We start from the raw sequence: 22,969 nt of genomic DNA, 5'->3' as shown, positions 1-22,969 counted from the left end.
AAATTAGTGGCAACAGGTCTTATGGAGTGCCATCCATCATTTGGATTTGGGGGGAGACCCACATGAGCACAGGACGAATATGTAAACTCCACACAGAAAAGGCCCCAGCCAGACGGCACCTTCCTGAGGCAACAGTGCTAACCACCACACCACTGTGACTCTTCAAATTCAGATTTAACACTCTAATGAATTTATAACATAATGTGTAACAAGATGGAGGTTCTGTCACGGTTTGACAGCCAGTAGTGTTGGAGATCTTGTCAAAACTGATGGAATTATGAATGCAGAACAGCAACATTAGATTTTGATCCATCATTTAATACCATCTGGAAAGCATCTGACTGGCAGTGGGTTCATTTTTCAGCATGACAATTGAAGCAGTGTGGGAAGAAAATGCAACCAACATCTGAAGAAGAGCTTTGAATGCCCTTCAGGAAGCCCGGAGAACTATTCCTGAAGACTACTTAAAGAAAGTTGACTTAAGAGAGCTCAGCTTTCAGAGTAAAGGTGGTCACAGCAAATATTGACTTTCAAACTGTTTTTGTCCTACATGCTGTACCCCCATGTATGTGTGAACCTTTCAGTAAATCACCGCACACATTCCTATTATATTCCTAGCATAAAATAAAGAAATTATTAGGGGCTCAAGACTTTTGCACAGTGCTGTGCATTCACAAGATGCAACAAAAACCTGTTGTGGTATTTAACGCTAGCAGGAGTTTGCCCTTAGCCCACTGAAATTAAAATTACTTTCACATCCTCCCCAGCTGTTTACTGTAACTGAAACATATAACTGGTTATTTAGTAGTAAACTTACACAAAGTAACAACCAGGTGAATTAAAAAAATAAGGTAAAAATCAGACTAATGAAAAAATTCAATTTTTCTATTTTACGGTTTTGTGTTTAACCGAGCTAACTCCTTTTAAATCGAATATGTAAATGCATTAATCCTTAAGTCAGTGCATTAGTTAATGTCATAACTAATGATATAAAACATGTGCTAGGTTGTCATTTCCCCTTACATGAAACCATTTTATTCCAGAAAAATTCCACTTTCCAGCACACTTGAACTCTACATATTAAGCATAAATGTAGCAACATGTATTTTTTTCCCCAGACAAATGAACTCATTTCCATAATGCATAGACAAGGATTTTAATGTATGCTTCCCTTACAAATCACTGGCTTTCACACTAAGCAATAGTCACTTTTCAACAACCCACGATGCATTGCATCTGTGTATACAGTAGGTACTGCAGCCCAAAACAGCATTTATTAAAAGGCAACATAATTATGGTACAAATACTCAGAACAGACTGTCACCACACACTGGTCATTCTCTACAAGCTGTTAGTCAGAGGAGAAAGACTGTCTCGCTCCTTTAGACTGGGGCGCTGTAAAATATATAAATGAAATTTGTCAAGAGCAGTAGCAACACATGAAACCAACTGTGAGGTCATTAGCACATCCTTTCCCTACATGTTCCCGATATCATTCCGGCAGTTTTCCTACAAACACGGCTGACTGAGCAGGTAATCTGATGTGGTTATATTTCCCCATCATGTGTTTTATTACCCTTGGATGTAAAAATCTTTAATTTCCTCGCACATTTCAATTTCTTGCCTCAGCAGAGAATCAAATTAGAACTTTCAGGGACTTCTGTTAGTATTTTTTTGCATGTTAAATACAACAAACCATCTTCTTACTCGTCATCACTAGATTTTATTTTTCTTGCAATATGTTTTCTATGGGTATTAAGTTTTTAATTTAATGGAGGAGGACATGCAGAGGGTTATGCTAGTGACGGGGTGAGACAGAGCAAGGTGATCTGCTGTGGTGTCCCCTAAAAGGAGCATCTAAAAGAAAAGAATATTTATATGGAGGGTTTGAAGGAACATTTTAAATCAATTTCTTTTATTATTTATTGTGTTGTAGCTGTCTGAAGGAGACACGGCCAACAACGACTCAAATTAGAGTTGTTTTCATTAGCACAGGATCAGTTTTAATATTGATTGCTCCAAAATTAGCCTGTCTGCACGTGTGGGTGCTTTCCTCTGCTTCATGACATACAAACAACTCAAAACATACAAACAATTCACGCAAAAAAACCCAAACAAATTCCTGAAAAAAATAATTTGCCTTTTTTTTTTTTTACCATCTAAATACAGTACAATGCGAACCCAACTATATGCAGAAAATTTCAAAAATTATTTTTTGAAGCAGCACACTAAACTCGTTTGAACCTGTTGAAATGTTAGTACTATTTTTTTTTCTTTGCTCTTTACTCATTTGCATGACAGGATTTGGATTAAACTGTTGTCAAATAAAAAGAAACGTCTTCCTTTTATCTGCATTCATCTCATGGCGGCTGTACAATTTAAGAAACTGTTACAATTTTCAAACCACATCATGCAAACATATGTAACCAGCACTAAATTACATGAGCAAGAATGATCAGCTGAAAGTCAACGACAGAGAGCAGTGAGATCATCGCTTTTACTGCTTTTGAGAGCCCTGAGCTCAGGACAGGACAGTCACTGTAACAGGTCCCAAAGCAAAAGTACAGAATATCCAATTAAATGCACACAAAACACCTTAACATCTGCAGCAACCAACATGAACACGCTATAAATGAACATTTATAGATTCTCCAGCATTTACATACTAAGATTCATTATAAAAGCCAGTAAAAGGACCAATAAAACTCTGTTTGTCCATGTAGGTTTTTAAAGGGAACTGAATGTAATAAATGTGAAATATTTGCTTTTTATTCTTACATAAAATGCACTGATGGGTGTAAAGTGGGTCTTTGTAAACACCAGTGTCAAAGCTGTCCCTTGTTGTTGATTTACCTTGTCATATTGTAAGGAGTTTAATGTTATTTTCATTAACAATTAATGAAAAATATCATTAGCTTACATTTTGTCTTCAGGCATCCAGTCTAAATTTACAGTAATTAACCGTAAAACTACATCTTAAAGCTCAAAGTATAACATGTACAAAATATGAAGTTCCAGAAAGAGGTTCTGTTGCAACAACTCTCACCAATAGACCCATCATAGTGTATATCCTAAAGGCACCTTAGACAAAGAGAAATCCCTGTGTGCAAGTGGTTAAAGAGGTTGAAGGTTGAAAAACAAATGTGAACAAAAGATAAATGGAGAAGCTTTTTCCTCTCAGAATTCCTAACCACTGCATGGAAACACTGTATCACCACGAGAAAGGCTACATAGTAAATAAATGGAGTTTTCATTGCATAAACTATTCTGTCGCTGATTGTCTAAAAGCATGACTTAAAGACACAGAATGCAGCTCTGTAATATTACAAGATTCGACTCAGTTTTTGTTTCAAATGCTGCAAAAAAAAAAATGCCAGAAATGCTCCGTCGTTCTGGCACTGCGTCATTTGTTTCGTACTGCGATGATGCATTACTGAAACAGTGTATGTTTTTAAAAACAGGAAAACATGCATTGGGAAATTCTCTCCTGATCATGCAGATATTGTTTCTGGATTTGTACTTCAAAGTCTAACAGTAGGAAGGAACACACAAATATACAAAACAATAAAAACAAACAATGAGACGAACTGAATTAAAAAAAACAAAAACAAAAACCTCAACAATTAAAAACAGTGTCCAACAAGCTCTGTTCTGCTTCGGCAAAAACAATCCCCCCAGAAACGCTGATGGAAAAGTTCGCCTTCCCCCCCTTCCTTGGTATCCTCTCCCCCTTTTAAACTCATCCCAAAAATCACCCGCTGTGGTGCATCATCATCGTTATCATCAATTCTTCCACCTCCTCCACTTTCAACCGGGTTTATGACTTTCCTCTTCAGGCTGGGCTGGCTTGCTCCCCCTGCAGACGAGAGGTTGGAATGACTCAGTAGTCCAGCAACCAGATAAGTGGGGAGACAGCGCCTCTGGTGCCACCAAGGGAGTTTAAATTGGAAAGTGACTTGGGATCAATTAGACAGGTAGGTGGAGCAGGTATGGATCAGACCCTGCTGGTCGGGTGGCAGCGGTATGTTGGACAGTTGGACAGAGCATCTACTCCGCTGTCGACGTTCTGGGAGCACCCTCCCTCGCAGCAAGCCTCTGGGAGAGATACAGCAGACAATATGAGGAATGAATCTACCTGACATGAAAAACGGTGAATAATGTTACACACAGCAAAAGAGGAGCCACCTGCATCTTCCCCCGGCATCAGCAGATGAGCTGGGTTGGCTCCTTCTTGTCCCGTGCCGAGCTGGAGACGCCTCATGTGACGAACCACTGCTGTGGCGTTGAACGCTTGCTGCAGAGGAAAAGCAATAATGAAACTTTAAATTGGAGGAGAATCTACTTGCCAATTTTGGACAAATTAGGATCTGGATGGCAATTTAACCCTCCGAGGATCAAGTCATTGTAGCTGAAATCGCTAACCCTAATTACATTTTCTAATTGCCCAATACAGTTAACTTAAAATATAGCAAACCAGACCAGTTGTAATCTCTGTCCTCTCCTTTAATGCTAAAAATGAAAAGAACAATGCAACATGTAAGTAGAACTGGGAGGCTTGCTTACCTTCCACTTGCTCTTAGCAAAATTCTTCTTAATCTGCGCACTGACAGACTCGTGAATGTTCTTGTCCAGCGCAGTATCCCCAGCAATCCTGACAAAGGAAATGGCTTTCAGTGCAAGTGTGTTTTATTTGTGTGCATAATGGATAGGAATCATTGTTCTACAGATATGGTCACACCTAGTTAACCAACATGCAGTCCAAACACTTACAATATTTACATCACTTAAGTGGAATTATTGAAGATTTGCATTAGCAAAACAACATTATTCTTCTTTGGAAAAATTATGTGTACAAGGAGGCATACCACGGGTGCTGCAGAGCCTGCTCACAAGTGTAACGTATGCTGGGATCTTTCTCCATCAGATGTACTATAAAATCTTTAGCTGAAAAGGTAAAAAAATATATATTTTAAACGTTATCAACTGCATAAAACTGTTTAATGAATGATTAATAACCGTCCTGTACCATCAGTCTAAAACTGGATTAAGCTTATTAATGCAATAACACTTCAGTGTTTTAACTTGAAGCCAAGAGTCAAAACTAAGAATATTTTTTTACATTTGATCATTGCCTGATCTTGTGAGTTAAATGCCTGCAGGGTAAACTTTAGGGTTTGGAAGGAACAAAAAGATCAAGTCTCCGTCTGGCACTCGGTGTCAAATGGAGTGTCAGGTAGGTGAGAGATTTTTCTGCTCACTGTGAGGGTCTGTGTTTTGCAGAGAGAAGTATTCAACATTGGTGTGCAAAACCGCCGTTCACAATATTCACTATTGGATAAATGCCACTCATTCACAAGGTAATATTTTATGAATTTGGCAAAGATACTTGTAGTAAAACATTTAAATCAGCAGATACGTGTGCAGACACACAAAATAATTACAATGTTCTTCCTGCCGGTTGTGGAATGCAATATCTAATGTAATTTCCAGGTGTGATTTAATGACTAGAAACCGTATCAAAGAAAGTTTTTGAAGTTTTTCCAGGACATGTGAGCACTCTGGAGTGTACAATCCCAAATAACAAATGCAGACAAGCACTGGCTGAGACTGTAACAATATAAGAAAAAGGAAGTAAATTTCTACTAAATTTCTAGTGGATCATCTCTTTCTGTGTAATCCAGAAAGAACTATCAGTGATTTAAAGAGGAGGATGTTTCTGACCTCAAAGAAAAAGAATGAACTAATTTGATGGTTTCCACAATACACACCCAGAACACGATCCTCTGGTGATTTGGGAAACTTTGTTAAAAGGGTGTGTTCCTTCTTTAATCACAGTTTCCAGTGTGATCAGCCTGAAAAGTATCAGTTCCAAAAAGCTCTTTGTGAGAGGTCCCATGTCTGTACTGTACCTGAATCAGAGATATCGTCCCAGTACGGAGAATCAAACTCATATTCTGCTTTCAGGATCTGTTCAAACAGTTTGGCATCATTCTCGTCATAGAAGGGAGGATAACCACACAACCTGAAACACAGAGACAGCACAGGCTGACACTTCCCTTTACAGACACGCTTCAGCTTTTCTGTGATGCTAAAGCCTTAATCACTCCTTTTTAGTAGCTCTGCTTGTTTTGAGTTGGCAGATTTTAATGCTGGGTGCCCTTCCTGATGCAACGACCAAGGGATTAGTGTATATTCCTGGGATCCAACCATGAATCCTTTGCTTGTTAGCTGAATGTTAAAATTAACACTGCTGCTGCTGAATCCAAAACATGCTGCATCCTGATTAATCCCTATCAAAACTTGACTGTTAAAATATTGCATCTCTGCAGAAGTGATTCATCTTGTATAAAGATACATCTAAAAGGTGTACTCACAGAATATATGCTATGACACCAATAGACCAGCAGTCCACTGCTTTACTGTAGGGCTTCTGAGCCAAAACTTCAGGGGCTGAGGAAACACAAGGTCATAGCTATTTAGGCACAATATAACAAGACTTAGCCTTCATAGTGTCTGATACATGTTTAGCATGCTTTGTGTCTTACTTTTTCATACACAGTACACCATCTCTGAGATCTCTAAACTGTGTTATGAAGCTGAGATCTGAGAAAAAGGTGGTGTACACGCCTAAAGTTGTTTTTTATAAACAAATTTCTAGTATATGACTCCTTTACCGACATATCCAGGAGTTCCACAGGCTGTTGACATCACACTGCCAGAGCCCTCAATTTTTGACAGACCAAAGTCACTGATCATGATTTTGGAGTCTTCATCCATGCTGTAATACAGCAGATTCTCTGGCTTTGGATGGAGGGACAACAGAACAGAGCGTAAATAAAATGCAAGATAAACCCCCATAGCACAAAGACATTGATGAAAATGAAACCATATCTCATTATGTTGTAGTGAAAAAACAAAAAAAGAGAGACAACAACCTACAAGAATAAACTCAAATTCACTACCATTTGTCACACAAGGTCAATCTTTTCAAACATAGTTCTGGTCCCTGATTCACCTTGAGGTCACGGTGCACAATGCCCATGTCGTGGAGGTATTTGACAGCATCCAGGATCTGCTGAATGAGCTTACTGGCATCTTTCTCTGTGTAGAAGCCCTTCTCTATGATACGATCAAAGAGTTCCCCACCAGACACTCTGTATTTTCAACGTGGATAAAGTAAGAAAGAAGAAAAGAACAGTGAGAAGGGGAATAAAAATAGAAGGGAAGCATGGAAATTTAAACGTGTAGAAGAGAGATATAAAAAAATAATCCCTGCTAACTCCAGCAAATAAAAATCTTTTATAGTTAGTTATAAACCACTACTTCAGATAAAGTTACTTTCTTACAACCACATGGGAAAAAATGCTTTCAGTCTAAAATTATAAAAAGTCAGTCAGTCTGACAAGGTCTGCTTCATATTTTGCCACTAGATGGCGACATGACTCTATCTAAGGAATTTCGAGTACATTATGAAGATGATTGTTTTAACACACCTAATACCTGCACAGGAAATTTAACATCTTACAAACAGCTAAAGAAAGAAAAGAGGAGATGATATGGATGTTTAGACAAGCAATGCATGGAAAGCTGGGTCGCTGAACTCATTCGGCCAGTGTCCCTGTGTCACTTTACCCACATATTCAGTTCCCTCCATGATACATTCCTATTCCTGCATACATTTTCACATATATGTGCAGCCTCTGTTTGACATCAGTTGGCAGAGGTAAAATAAAAATGAACAGGATAGTGATGCAGCTAAACATAAAAGAGTGAACAACCATGAATGAGGTCAAACATCTGGATTTCAAGGTCACAAAAATATTATGAGGGAATTCAAACTCTCTCCCCTGATAAATGTGCATCTTCCCTCTTTGCTGGTGTTTTTCATTTCCCTAATTTTACAGTCATTAATAAATTAATAATACAGGTTTTCTATTTTCTGGAGTCCTTTTTCTAATCCTCATCTTGCCTTTGTTTTTCCTCTCTCGCTATGACATTTCACTAGTTGAGGTGGGTGGGACACTGACTGGCAGCTAGTATGAGGGCAAACTCCCCACTGTTGCTCACGAGTAGGCAAAGTACAGAGTTTTCTTGTGTCTGTGTGTGTGTGTGCGTGCTGCATCCCTGTGTGAATGTGTTGCAGGGTGCAATTCATGGCATGTGACAAGCCATGTGTGGGAGAGAACACAAGTAGGCACGCAAAGACAAATCACAAAGTCCCACACATATGTGAATACTCACAGTTGCATGACAAGGTAGAGGTGTGATTTACTCTCAAATATGTCTTCCAGAGATACAATGTTGGTGTGTTTGATCCTGTGAAGAGAGGAAAAAAAGGAAAAAGCAGGCGAGAAGTTCAGTTGTTAATTCTGTTCTTCAAGCAGTACTTGCAAAAAACTGGTTTTACATGTGATCTTTATCCAATATTTATTGCTAAGAGCTGTTTGCAGAGAGCAAAATAATAATTTGTCATGTTTTTTGTGGGACACTCATTGCATTTTAGCAGTTTAAGCAGAGCTTCCACTGTTCTGCTGCCCCATGTCTGCAGATACAGGTGCGAGACGGGCTCATCAGATTAAGATTACTCTTGTACATCTCTGTCTAACCAATGTGTAATGTTAGCACACCTGCAATATGTCAAACGTATGTCTCATACAAATGCTACTGTCAATAAATAACTTTAACCAAACTTTCTGCTAGTTTTTTTTAGTGAGGATATGTTAAAAGTAATTTACTAACACATACATCTACAGTCATGTAACAAAGGAAAATACACGCTCTTTCTATCCTGAGGTTTAGGTGATGACACTTTTTTTTTTTTTTTTTTTTTTTTTTAAATGTCTACCGTATGTCCCTAGTTTCTAAAATTACTTGGATACAACTTAATCTGAAAAAAATATATATACATAACACTGTTTGATAGTCAGCGTGGCCTTAAAAAACATATCAAGAAAAATTTAAGAAGTGAAGGACAAAAGAAAAAAATGGCAGGTGTAAAAAGAAAAAAAAAACAACAATCAAAAATAGATCAATAGTGTCTGACAGCCATGTCCTCAAGCAAAAAGGAAAAAACAAAAAAACTAAGACCTGACCCAGGACCTGAGAGATATAGCTGGTCTTTCCATCTACTGTTCACTGAAGCCTCATCAGAAATGGTCTCAGTGAAAGGGTGGCTGTTAAGAAGACATTTTTTGGGGAAGAGAAACAAGTAGGAAAGGCTGACATATGCTAGATTACACAAGAACTGAAATGAAAACGCAAAAATCTGATAATGTGAAGAATCCAAATGTGAAACATTTTCTTGAAATGGTTGTCAGTATTTATGGAGGATGTCAGAAAAGAGGTACAAGAGAGAGCATCAAAAGCCATGTTTAAAATACGGCTGAGGTTCTGTCATGGTTTGGAGATTTTGATTGAACATGCAATATCATCTGGAGACCATCTGATTGGTAACGACTTCATTGTTCAACCTTCATTGTTCAACCTTACAATGCTTTTACTGAGAATGCAGTAAAAGCATACCTGGAAAGAAAAACACACAGTGGATCACTATCAGTCATGGATTGGCTTCCACAGAGCCCAGACCTCAACATTATTGAAGCAGTGTGGGATCAGCTTGGGTGAGACAAAATGTGACAGCCAACATCCAAAGAAGAGCTTTGAATGTCCTTCAAGAAGCTTGCAGAACTATTCCTGAACTTTACTTAAAAAAATGACAAGGAAGCTGCCTAAAAGAGATTAGACTGTGTTAAAGAATAAAGGTGCTCATGCCAAATATTTACTTTCAAGCTCATAAGTCTGTACAAACTCTGGGTTGGTCTTTGGTCTTGCTGTGTTTCCACTGATGTTTGCACATGTTTCAATAAATCACTGCACCTAGTTCCATTTTAGGAGTAAAATATAAAGAAATATGGGTGACTCAATCTTTTTTCACAGTACTGTATATCAAGGAGAAGAGGTTTTTTTCCTGGTACAGGAACCAACTCATAAAAATATTGCCCCATAATGCTACCTTTAACTTCAGCTTTGATTCTTTTCTGATTTTTCCTTTTCTCTCATCATGCACTCTGAGTGTTTGTTACCTCAGTGCCTGGTCTAAGGTGTGTGTTTGAAGGTTACCGAGTTGAAGGCAGGAAGACAAAGACAACACAAAGCCATGTGTCTAAGATGTACCCAAGGTAACTATGTATGCGTCATCCTGTGCTCACGCTGGATTACAGCAATGAGTCTTATCCACCTTCATTCAGCGGCTTAGCTCTGTGTGGAGCGAGAAACGGACACGTGAAGACTCACATGCAGTTTCACACACGCGATTACATAAGGTCTGCAACATGTAGTACACATTCTGTGCTTGTGTGGACGATGAACCTACGGGTGGACACGGGTCATTGTGACTGTCAGAAAGCTGAAGTGTCTATTTAGGGTTCGGTCCTCTGCTGACCCCTGTCAGCACCCGTGGGTCTCACAGGAGCTTGGATCACAGAAAGTCAGCAAATTAGAGAACAGAGCTGCCAACTTTGCAGTGAGCAAGAAGCAAACTTGACATTAGAGTGAAAGTAAGAAAGCAGGAAATTCTAGTGATTCTTAAATGCTGCTGATCTTTTATTGATTTATTTAACCCACCCTTTGGATTTTGCTGTCTTAGACTTTAAAGTTAAAAATTAATTCAATTTTTTCTTGATTTTGTATTTTATTGTATTCTTCCAGAGCACTGAGTGGGCCAACCACAAACGAAAGAATGGTTCTTATAAAACTCATATTAAAATTTTAAAGTGTTTCCAGAGAAACTGTAAACATAATGTTTTTTTCAGATCAGAAGAGATTCAATTAGTCAAATGAAAAGAAACAAGCCGCCAAAACAGAACTGTTAATCTGTTACCCATCATGTTTTTGCCTTACATGCTGCTATAGAGTTAAGTTATAGCTGAGAATTTGAATTTGCAGTTACTTCAGTTCATGTACATGCAAATAAAACATTTTAAATAACTTCTGATTTTCAGAACTGTATAATCACTTTATAATCTTCCACAACTTTGCTGCGTTGGAAGCAGCTACTCTACTGGCAACAAGGTTCCTTGTGTGACACTGAGCAGAATATACAGTCACATCACCCACTGCATGCCTCATCTTGTGAATTCACTTTGTAGTAAAGGTGTCAGATACAAGCTTGTGGTCTGACACAAACATCTGTAGCCTTCTTATCTGTCCAGTCCAGTGTTAAATGAGATGGAGCCAAAGACAAGCTTAAGGTATGATATTCAGGCTTTGCTGCAAACCTTTCCAGATTTGAAACAAAGTAAGAGGGCGACTTCACAGAAATTCCTCTGACTGGCACAGCTACAAGTGATTCGGAGAGTACGATTAGTCACTGTATTTACAAATGTCTGTGCTTCAGTAAATGTTTGGTCTAGATAGAATGGGGGAAAGACGAACAGCCCGTGTAACATTTATTAGCAAGATAAAATAGAAAAGCGAAACAGGAAAGACGTATTTCTACACTAGCTTGGTGATCATATATTCAATACACTGACCTCTTTTATACAATTCATTGTAAGACGTGTCAAGCATTAAATACACACCAATACATTTACAGTGGGAGAAATAACAAAAGCCATAGAGGATGACGGGTTTGGGTTTGGCCTGACAGGGAGTGAAGGCAGATACCGAGTGGCCACATAACGTGGCAGCTGACTGTTTAAAAAACAATTTCATGCGACAGCTGTGTCCCTCGGTCATAAACAAACAGCAGGTTTACTCTGTTTCAGTGTTGTTCCACTGTGCTGTTAAAGTATTTATTAAGGCAGAGAGTAAAATGTGGAGAGAAAGAGTCTCTTATAGGTGTAACACAATGGTGAGACTGGTTTTCACTGGTTACATACATAATCAGTTTTGTATTCTTGTTTGACTGGTTGAGTTAAACAGTGGAAATTTTATTTTGGTGATTTTATGAACTACAACACTGTTTCTAAAAAAAAAATAAGTAAGCTTTGAAAAATAAAAACAGAATGCAATAATTTAAAAATGATTTAAACCCTATATTTAGTTGAAAATAATACAGAAATATATCAAAGTGTTTAAAAAAAAGCAACACTTTTTTTTAAAAAAAAATTAGGAAGGAGCAACAAAAGATAGCAAAAGTGGTTCAAAGCCAGAAAAATAACTCATTATGATTAAACTTAATGAATAATATTATTATACATAAAACGGAAATCCTAGAAAAAAAGTGAACCTGAAAAAGGTTCACAGTTGCACACACAAACTTTGGAAACACATAAACTTTAAATAAATCTCAGTTTTTCATAAACAGGATCAAGAAACACTGCCACATATTGTGTGCCTGAGCTTATGGACTAAAGCGTAGTAGAAAATCTTCCTGTGGTCTTTGCAATCAAAGTCACGGATATCCTGACTTCTCCAAGCTAAAGCGCAAAGTGCACATTAACGATGGGTAAAGTGAGGCTTTGTGCAAACATTCAAAGCAATTGTGTCAGAACTGTTTTGAGACACTCATCTCCACAGTGACACCTATTGGCCAGTTTTGCTATTGTCACAGGTTGACAATGCTCTTCTTCTCTAAATGACCATAGAGAAAAGTGTTGCACACTTCTACCACTCTATCAATAATTATGAACATGTTTTGAAGAAATGCCCATACAACAAAAGGAGAAAAACCCTTAAGAACCTTAAATGACAAAGCTGTGACTGTAAGCAAATACTACTTCCCCCCCTTTTAAGTAGGGATGGGTATCGTTTAGGTTTTATCCGATACCGGTGCCAAACCGGTACTTTTGAAACGGTGCCGGTGCTTAAACGGTGCTCAAACCGGTGCTTAAAGAATGGAGAACACAAAATTGGTCCAAAAACCTCTCATGTTTAGCTGTTTTTTTGTAAAAAAAAATAACAATGTTAGCCTTTTCTGCAGCTGTAGGGCATATATGGTATCACTCTTGGCTGGAAGCAGTGCTTAAACAATGGAAAAAACACAAAATTGGTCCAAAAACCTCTCATGTTTAACTGTTTTCCACTTTTTCTTTGGTCATTTTAGCCTTTTTGGCCAGGGTGAAGGGAGTATCTGCCATCAAACAAGAAGACAGCCGCATGTAGCTATGATGATGTTTGCTAGTTCACCTTACATGCATTAATGTAATAATGTGGTTAGCGTACTCAATGTGAATTACACACGAACAACATGAAGCTACTCACTCAGAGAAGAACGGCTGCTGCTGCCATCATCATTTCTGCTACACTGGCAGGGCTAGGGGCCAGGACTCTACTCTTCGGGGTTTTGGGGGGTTGTTGCTAACTCCGGGTCCGATAACAGGCACCACACCCGCAGTAGATGTGCACGGTGTGAGGTCTCGCAGCAAGCTATCAAACACGGCGCATTTCTCGGCTTTAAAAAAAACGCTATGCGTTGCCAGGTGTTTCATCGGATTCGAGGTGTTACCTCCTTTGACAGTATCACAGTATCAGCTTAAAGCACTTGTTGCAGGCTGCTGAGTTTGCATCTTTTGCTGTGAAGTACAGCCAGACTTTTGACCGCTTCGTCTTTTTTAATCTGTAGCTCTGCTCTAAAAGAACGTACGTACCTGAGCCCGCCTACTTTCCTCGGAAACGTAAAATGATTGGCTAGAATTGGCTCAAGAAAAAAAAAAAAGCACCGAAATAAAGCACCGAAATGTGCGCTGCTTTTCGGTCTGGTTACTACCGTTTATGTCAGAACCGGTGCCATCATGGCACCGGACACCGGTACCCATCCCTACTTTTAAGTTTACATGCATGTGGTTGTTTCCGTTGTTTTGAAATTCAGTGAAATGTAAACAAACCAATTAAATGTTTGTTTATTGTGACAACAATTTCAATGTCACCTACTTTGTAGGTAGGGTGTAGAGAAGAGGTGGGGAACTCCAGGCCTCAAGGGCCGGTGTCCTGCAGGTTTTAGATATCACCCTGGGTCAACACACCTGAATCATATGATTAGTTCATTACCAGGCCTCTGGAGAACTTCAAGACATGTCGAGGAGGTAATTTAGCTATTAGAATCAGCTGTGTTGGATCAAGGACACATTTAAATCCTGCAGGACACCGGCTCTTGAGGCCTGGAGTTCCCCACCCCTGGTGTAGAGTGTAGGCCTCAGTAATCTTTATGGAAGATGTTTCATCTACAGTGGAACGAATGTAGCTAATTATGCTAATGAAAAATTAACAATGTCTATGTAAATATTTTTATTCACAAATATTAGTCTTTCAGCTGTTTTGTGGATGAGTTGGGTTCTTTTTTGTAAATTACCACCCTACACGTGGCAAAAATCTTTTCACACTTACTGTGGGTATACACGGGTATTTTTTGCCAAGCTCTAAAGGTGTGGATAAACAACACCTTATTCATGCCATCATCAGTGACCTCTACAGTGGCATCAGCAGTTGCACTGTGGGTGCCATGAGTTTCACTAACCCAGCTGTCAAAAGGTTCCTACAATCTCTGCTGAGTCCTGAGCTGTGGTTACTGCTGCCGCTCCTGCTCCTGGTCTTGGTCCAGCTGCTGCTGACTTTCAAACTTTCTGGAAGTTTGCAGTGACACCCGGTGTGGTCTATATACTAACAATGAACTTTGGGCGAACGCACCAAAACTTCAATTAGCTGTGATCACATTATGTGGGTGTTTTGAACTGCACTGTGTTTCAGAAGATCTGCGCTTCATAAGCTCAACACAGCATTGAAATTTCAACGTTACATGATCATGTTATATCAAAAAACAAAAAAACGAATGCCTGAATTTTGTGGGGGGGGTGGGGGGGGGGTGGAGTTGGGAGTGAAATTCCTGATTCACATATTTATTTTCTGGATGCTGCCATCCAGAAGTGTTTTTCAGTAAAGGTCTTGCTTATTTTAGCAAGTGTGCCAAACTTCTGCAAGTATTACAACAGCATGCTTCTATCCAGATGCTACATATTAGTACAGCTTCATGAAACATATTTTATAAACAGTTTAAATACTCCCCCCACTCAGACCCCGTTCCCAACTTTGTGTACTGGGATGAGGTGTTACAATGATTCATGAAACCACTGTACGAGTCTATGCAAACTTCACAAAGAGCAAGGCCTGATCTGCAATCCAAGTTTACTTCAGTTTACCTCATTTGTCAAAATTGGACTGTTAACTAAACCCCAACACGCTCATTCCTCCGTCCTCACCTCACCTCGTCTCCTGTAACCCAGGCAACAAGAGCGCTAAAAATAACTAGGGACCGAAAGTAGATGAGCCATTTTCACTGTGGCCTGTAATTCCCTGCATCTAAAGAAAGGTACATTTGAAAAACTTCACAACTGCAAAGAGTGAAACTGCTGCTTGCTTTAATATATTCAACATTGTTCCTCTTTCTCAGGTAGAAAGAAAACCACTTGCAGCGGTTTTCTGGGCAAATGACACAATATGTGTTTGCTGCCAGGAGAAGCTGAACATCAGGGGTTTAAATCGGTGTCAATCTTCATTTTGTGTGATGGCATGAAACATAACATGATCTCAAAAGATAATGTCAATTACATTAATAGTTGCTTCATATACAATAATTAACTTGAACACCTCAATTGAACCCCAATCCTTGTTTCTACCTGAGAAACCCCAAATCAATAGAAATAAAGACTATTTTTAGAGTAATTAGGGGTAAAACGACTCTTTAACAGGCTACAACAGCAGGAGACTACACTGGGTGCTAATCGTGTCAGCTAAGAACAGGAAACTGAGGCTATAATTCACACAGGCTCACTAAAATTGGATAGTATTGCCTGGTCTGACGACCCTTAATTTCTGCTGCCACTTTCAGTTGGTTGGGTCAGGATTTGGCTTAAACACTATGAAAGCATGGATCCTTCCCACCTTGGATCAGTGGTTCAGGTGTGTAGTGGTGTAATGGAGTGGGTGATTTCTTTTTAATTTTTGTTTTTGTTTTTTTGCCAAACTTTGGCACATTTAAATGCCACAGCCTACCTTCTTACCCACATCTTTTGTTATTTGCTCTCATCGTCACTAACGCAGACAGGAGATCTTCCTAACGTAATGTGCAGTGCTTCAAAATACAGATTTTTACAATAACAATTTACTCTTCTCTGTATAAATAATTGCTGATCTCTCGTGTTTTCAAGCAAATTCCATTCAAAATAAGGAGTTGGTAGTTTCGAAAACTTCTTTAAATGAAGACATATAGGGCCTATTAATGCCAACTCACCAAAACACAGAAGTCCACTTACTTGTGCAGTACTGCTATCTCATTCTCAATGCTGTTTTCCTTGCCCTCTAAGGCCTTCTTGGGGATACACTTGACGGCCACCAATTTCTGAGTCCTTTTCTCCTCAGCCAAGACCACCTCAGAGAAAGCCCCCCTGAAACACAAACACACAAGTCGGTCTATTAGACCTGAGTTTATTTATCCCAGGGGCTTCAGCTCTTCACATGCATCGCTGACACTCTGCAGAAAATAAGAAACTCCAGCTCTGATGTTAAACTGGTCTAACTTTTGTAATTCTTGGCTACCAACATCTAAAAGCTAATATAAATTTTAGCCTGCTGATGCCAGATTGTGTTTATTTTTAATATCAGCCGCCTCCCGAAGTCTTTGGCGTGCTGAGTCAAGTTTTGGAAAGACTACAACCTGGTGGGATGAGTTGGAAGCACCAGTATTAAATATCGAGGTTTATCTCAGTGACAAATTTTGATACTGGCCAAAAGATTCTAAGTCTGACTCATGTGATGCTGTATATCAGTTGTATGCTACAGTTTACATTGTCACAGATTGAATAATGGTGTATGTGAAAGTCCATATGAACAATAAATGGGGAAAAAATAGCCACAGAATTTTTTCCCCCTTTTGCAGGCTTCATAAAACTTTTGCCTTTTACCATCATTTACGTAAAGAACCCAGGCTTTGACTAGCTGAAGTACTGCATGCACCAATCTAACAGCCATTTACACTTCTTTTTTATTCTCTTGGTTTCTCTAACCAGGAAAATCAAAACAAGTAAAGCATCTGAAGTCAGAGTAGCAAAAGAATAATAGCACTTTCCCATGACCCATTTCAGAGTGGAGGTGGACCTCGAGCATTTTGACCAAAGCCCGAAGAGTTCTGACTCAGCTCCAGTGCTGTTCAATAGCTATAAATCCTGAGCCACAATGATAGGCTTTGACACTGCAATACAACAGAAACAAGGTCACGGTAGCTTCAATGCAACGTTTTAGTTTCTTCATGTGTAATGTAACTTACTGTTTCAAACTGTGATTATTTTAATAAAATAAAATAAATAAATAAGCAAAACTAAAGGAAAAAATATTGGTAACATTAAAATGACATAACACTCTCCCTACAGCAGAAGGTCTTCTGATTACTGATTTGTTTAGTCTACTAATCAATCTACCATATATAAAGCTGTACTTCACATACCACAATAAATAAAAGGAAGGGCTTTCATGAAAAACTAGGGTCTTCCTGATTTTTACTTTTTTTCCCCCCCATACACCTACATTACAGAGGCTTTTTAGGGAAAAACAAAAAACAAACAAACAAAAAAAACAGATGGAAAGACCACTATGGCACATAACAATCCTGGTAATTAGCCCTAAAGCTTAACATCTGTGCATCCCATACCCATGACCTTATGCTGTGTTTACAACACATAGGATGGACTGTTGGGATTATGACACTGTGAACTGGGTAGTGTCGGGTATATATTTGGTTTTCTACTAAGTGCTAATGTTGGATGAATCTGAATGTTTTGAGCAAGCATATGAACACAACATCATCCTGTTTGTATAAATTACAAACACCAAGTGAATACATTTCTTACTGCAATGTGTAACACCGGCAAATTTATTAATTTCAAAGCTTTTGATACTCTCATGCTTGAATTCGCTGGGTCATTCTCACTGATTTTTATGAATTTTTGCAATGGTGGTTCTTCCAAAAGTCTTATTGCACGAGGTCATCACTCTCAGTCAGTTTATTTATAAAGTCCATTTAAACACAGCACAATGCTAAACAGCAAGTAAACTATTATATTAAAACTATTTATATAAAGAGTGAAAATGTTTAGAACAATAAAAATAATGGTTTTATCCAACATTCTTCAGGTAGGCGTGTCAGGCAAGCCATTACACACAAAAAACAAAAATTGGAATTTTTATATCTCACCTGAAGAAAATCTGAATTCTGGTAAATGTGTAGTTTTACAGGAAAGTTCACATAGCTTGAAATAACTCACACAGTAATTCACACTACAACAGACACTGACAGTGAACATTGCTTGTTTTTTGTTTTTGTTTTGTTTTTTTAAATCTATGATAATTTCAGTATTAGCTGCCAACAGCATGTTCAAACATGACTCCGTTTTCTTAAAACCAATGGTACGATAAGAACTCAAATCAAAAGTGGAATCGGTTGTTATCTCTCTGGTTCCAGACAGTCTTTTGTGTAGAGAGAAAAGGAAGGACAAGCATTCAGTCTGGAGATTTACAGATTCATTATTACTCCCAAACATGAAGACTTAATGTTTTCATACCAGCAACACCTGAAAAACAAGCAACTCTCTCTTCTCTGTAAAGTAATCCTAGAAAAAAAAAAATCCTGCGAATCACATTTACATTCATAATTCAAATTTTAATTTTAAATAAAATAAATAAATTCTTGAAAGAAAGGTTGATTTTGTCTAATGTTATTTATGGCTCCTGAGTTATATCAGGATTTTCCATAAAGGGAAACTGTGTTGGCAAAGGTCGAGTGCACTGAGCAGTGATAGATGTCCCCTGCAGTCCTATTTTGGCTCAGCGTTTGTGTTTGGATTTTTTGCAGTATCTTATAAGAGTTGTTTGTGTTTTTTGCTTTTGAAATGTATTTTCATAGTGAAATACAGCCCATGATCAGCATAACAAACTCAAAAATTGGGTTTCCATTTTGCTACTACTACTGAAATACGCACTGCCATGCATGACATTGTGATATTTCAAGTCATGACATGCAGTGGTGCACACTGGATAACACTGGCAATGGCTTCCTTACAAAATAACTACAGTGAAACTGCTTGCTTCCTGCTTACATTTAAAGAAATTGAATACACAGATAGAGGGCTTACAATTTATTTATTTTTTTAGTTGTCAAGCAAAATTAGTAAAGATAGCAAACGAACAGTAGTTGAGCTTAGATATATAAGCATGTTATGCAATGGATTCTTCCACAAACTTTATGCAGAGTGACCCTCATGCAGGTCTCTGGTGATGTTAACTACAAAACTCAAAGAACCCCGAACCCAGATCTTGATAAGACTAACAGTTACCCTGTGAGTGAGGCTTCGTGGTCACGTGTCAACAAGAAACTAAAACTTGTGCAGGAAGGCCATCAGCTTTGGCAGAAATCCAGCTCTGTGGAGGAGGTTGTCACTGCTGCAAATTCCTCTGCAGCATCTGGAGAATTTAGCTGACATTCTCCATGCTTCCACTGACAAACCAAAAGGGCTCTTGGGAAGTGTCAAACAGTGGTTCACAGAAACGGTCTTTGACTACAGATATTCGAGGGGGGATTTTATTTGTTTTGCAAGATAAAAACTGTATAATCATTTTGCCATGTGAAATAATGCTGATGTATATTTGCCTGACTTGAATATTTAAAATAACTTGATATTTATATTTAACCACATTTTGCCATCAAAAGAAAAAAACCTTTTATGCTCCTGACTTCCCATCACAAAATAAGACTGGTCATTGTTTTCATGCAGTTCCCAAAATTACTTCCTTATTATCTGAATATCAGGAAACAGTCCTTCACTGCGTTGGTCCTTGCTCTTTCACCTTTAAAGGGACACTTTTACTGAGCAGCAGCCTTGATGATCACTATTTAATAAAAACAGAAGAAGCAGACAAGAGTTCAGCCAAATGGCTTCTACACTTGTCACGACACAGGAGATGCCAAACAAATGAGACTGTAGCAGCAACCCTCAAGTACTGTTGTTATACAACTGTTTTACAGTAAATTATCTGAGTATTATTTGGTGTGTCTGCCACTTTCTGTGTGTCGGCTAAAAAAACATAAAGAATATAGAAAGGATAGCTGTGTCGTGGGTGTAGCGTGGTGTTGTGAGTTTGCTGAAGGTTAATCCTAACCAAGGTTTCAGTTGGATTATAAGGTAAACAAGCGTGTTTACAGAGCTGTTCCCGTTCCAAACAGGACGTTCTAATCGGCACCATGGGAACTGTGTCCAGAAACAGGAAACACTCAGTCCCCTCACCCTCACGCACACACAGGCATGCAGACATGGTACGACTGGACAGCTATTAGCTGCTAAGCCCTTAATGAGGACTAGCTTGCCACTACACAAACAGTAGGGCATTTCTCAGAAAAACACTGTGTAAATACTTTACACAGTGGCTTCAATATATACATATTGTATATAGTCAAATATAGAAAAGACCTGTACACAATTAGGCCTCACACACTTTAAATATTTGCATAAACTCTCTATCGGTTTTACACCCCACCCAAATGTTTGAATAAGACGCTGAGTTGTTTTATTATTAATTTTACTCATCATAAATGGTCAAATGTCAGCAGACCCCTCTGTTTCTTCTATTCTGATGACAACACCTTTTTTATTTTGTTACTGTTGTATTATATAAAGTAAGTGTCAGTGATGATGCACATATGCCGATTAAAATCAACTCTGCAAAGGACACATTAAAAAGAGAAAATCAACAAGGAAGTATTTCTTATGTGGCAGTGACGTTTTGAGAATACTAATCTTCCCTGACTATCTGCCATGGAAAACGACAATTGCTTATTTCTCAAACTCACAGCAATTCTGCCGTCTGTCCCGCTGAGAAGTTGGTCAAGAAGGTATGTAAACAGATGACAAAACTGTAACTGTGGAAAGGTCAGAGAGACATAGGGAAGGACCATCTGGCCCAATCAGAGCTGAGAGATACCCTACTGTGAAACTGGACCTGAAACATAAAAAGACCATCTTTGCTCTGTGGGCCTCCCAAACATGAAGAACAGCACAATCAAACCACAATCTCTCTCGATTTACATATAACAACACAGCACACAGACACAACACATCGGTAAAATGTGGTCATATAACCCTAAAGAGAGACTAATTTAAATTCTATAATGACCATTTTTTTCTCCACCAAGGCAAAGAGACAAGTCTGAGACAGTGAAAAATATTTGTCTGTCTGTCAGCAACATCACACAAAAACTGCCAGAATTTAGCCTACATTAGCCACATCTACCTCATGAGTAAATAATGTTGCCTATGTTGTGTTTACAGCCTATTGCTTTGAATCACCTGATCAAAACTACCATTTACAGATGGCTGATATCTCAAAATTATGCACTGTGCCTCCTTTGTCACTGGCGCCTTGATATAGCAAAATACATCTCTCACTTCCAACTCATCACATATGAACACATATATAAGAGCACTTGGCATAAGGGTACATTTCCAATACGATGGGTTAATTTTTGGCATATTTTAACTCAAACTGAAAGTTTTTCCTATACTATATTCTAATATTATACTACACCTAACACAGTAGTTTCCCGAGCAAGTAAAAATTAGTAAGTAAAGATCACATAAATTCAGAAGCTTCCAGATTACCGTCCAAACCTTTTCTGCCTTTAAAAGACCATCATAACAGAGCATTGTATTGGTGTGGAACAGCGAAGAGTATGTTTGCATTCTGCTCTCAGCGTTTAGTTATACATCTGCAGTATTAAACCATACACATACTGTATCACAAATGTCACAAGTGAAATGAAAAAGATTTATTTACTTGTAAATGGTTTAAAATATAACCTACTGATATTGACAAAGTGCACCAAAGACCAGCACCATGGCTAAACAATGTTTTTTAGTGTAATACCTTAGTACAATCCACACTACAGTTCAGTGAAGGAATATTACATAACCAAACCAAGAAAAGCAAACAGCTAAATCTAGAGCTATGAGCAACATAGGGAGCTACTGGCTAGAGTGAACTCATCAATTCACCAAAAGACAAACATTGCTCCTGAAGTGTGTACTGTTGTCAGTCTCTGAATGGTGATGGCAGACAGACAGCAATCCCATGATTCCTCTGTCCTCTCTAGGTTACTACCCAAATATTTCTGTAACTGTAAATCGAAATATGGGAAACACTAACAATTTACATTTAGCCATCTGATCTGTTCATGAGACACCAAGGAACCATCAACAAAAGATATTTTCTGACTTTTTATATGGAATACTATTAGTAAATTAAATTTAAAAAATTGTAAATCCACAAATACACAAGTGCTGGCATCATTAATGGTCAGCTTGTAGCATGAAAACGTTTCAGCAGAAAGAATCTGTCCTCCACTGAGAATAATTAAGCCACTCTGACGATACACAGTCTATCTGGACCAATCATCTCATGACGTAGCCTCTGCAGCTAACGTTGTTTCTGAGGATAGAAATTCTTGGTATTGTTATCTGCTATTTCCTCAATAAATAACAAAATTAAAACCCTCAAACTGTAATCACAAAATAGCTGAAGGTTTCAAGTTTGAACTATGGCCAGTTTAGGGTCTATGACTATGGTCTCCCTACCAACTCCAGTTAATTCAGAACACTGCTGCCTGGATTTTAACTGGTACTAAGAAATATGAGCATACTTTATGTTAAACGCACGCACACACACACACACACACACACACACACACACACACACATACATACATGCACCATTTTGAATTTTGTAAAATCCAACTTTGAATTTTTGCTGTTCTCCAGAGCCCATAAAAAGGTATTTGGGAGAGCCATAAAAAAAATCCCCCAAAAGCTTCCATTAACTTGAACCTTACCCTGATATACTGAATGCTCATATATACATCTACCTGCTAGTAAAGATTATGTTCAACTATAACTTAAGGTATCGCATGCAGAGCAAGTTGCAAAAAAGCAACAAG

At 38.4% G+C, this 22,969-nt stretch overlaps 1 protein-coding gene across 5 annotated transcripts in view; it reads right to left on the bottom strand.

The window, feature by feature from the left end:
- Window positions 1–1,137: 1,137 nt before the first annotated feature.
- camk1b (calcium/calmodulin-dependent protein kinase Ib) overlaps window positions 1,138–22,969 on the bottom strand; it is a 43,777-nt gene continuing 21,945 nt past the window's right edge. For all 5 annotated transcript variants that reach the window (XM_039612427.1, XM_039612426.1, XM_031747722.2 and 2 more), the window contains 10 exons: window positions 16,248–16,379; window positions 8,242–8,316; window positions 7,016–7,154; window positions 6,675–6,801; window positions 6,375–6,450; window positions 5,910–6,022; window positions 4,866–4,944; window positions 4,564–4,651; window positions 4,186–4,294; window positions 1,138–4,095 (listed from right to left, as the gene is read on the bottom strand). In XM_039612427.1, the coding sequence (XP_039468361.1) occupies window positions 3,995–4,095; window positions 4,186–4,294; window positions 4,564–4,651; window positions 4,866–4,944; window positions 5,910–6,022; window positions 6,375–6,450; window positions 6,675–6,801; window positions 7,016–7,154; window positions 8,242–8,316; window positions 16,248–16,379 (1,039 nt within the window). In that variant the 3' untranslated portion in view covers window positions 1,138–3,994. The remainder of the gene's footprint in view (window positions 4,096–4,185; window positions 4,295–4,563; window positions 4,652–4,865; window positions 4,945–5,909; window positions 6,023–6,374; window positions 6,451–6,674; window positions 6,802–7,015; window positions 7,155–8,241; window positions 8,317–16,247; window positions 16,380–22,969) is intronic.

This window comes from Oreochromis aureus, linkage group 5, assembly GCF_013358895.1.
Source record: "Oreochromis aureus strain Israel breed Guangdong linkage group 5, ZZ_aureus, whole genome shotgun sequence".
Classification (NCBI taxonomy): Eukaryota; Metazoa; Chordata; class Actinopteri; order Cichliformes; family Cichlidae; genus Oreochromis; species Oreochromis aureus.
Note: the sequence above shows the minus strand (reverse complement) of the source record. Positions and strands in the feature narration are given on the sequence as shown.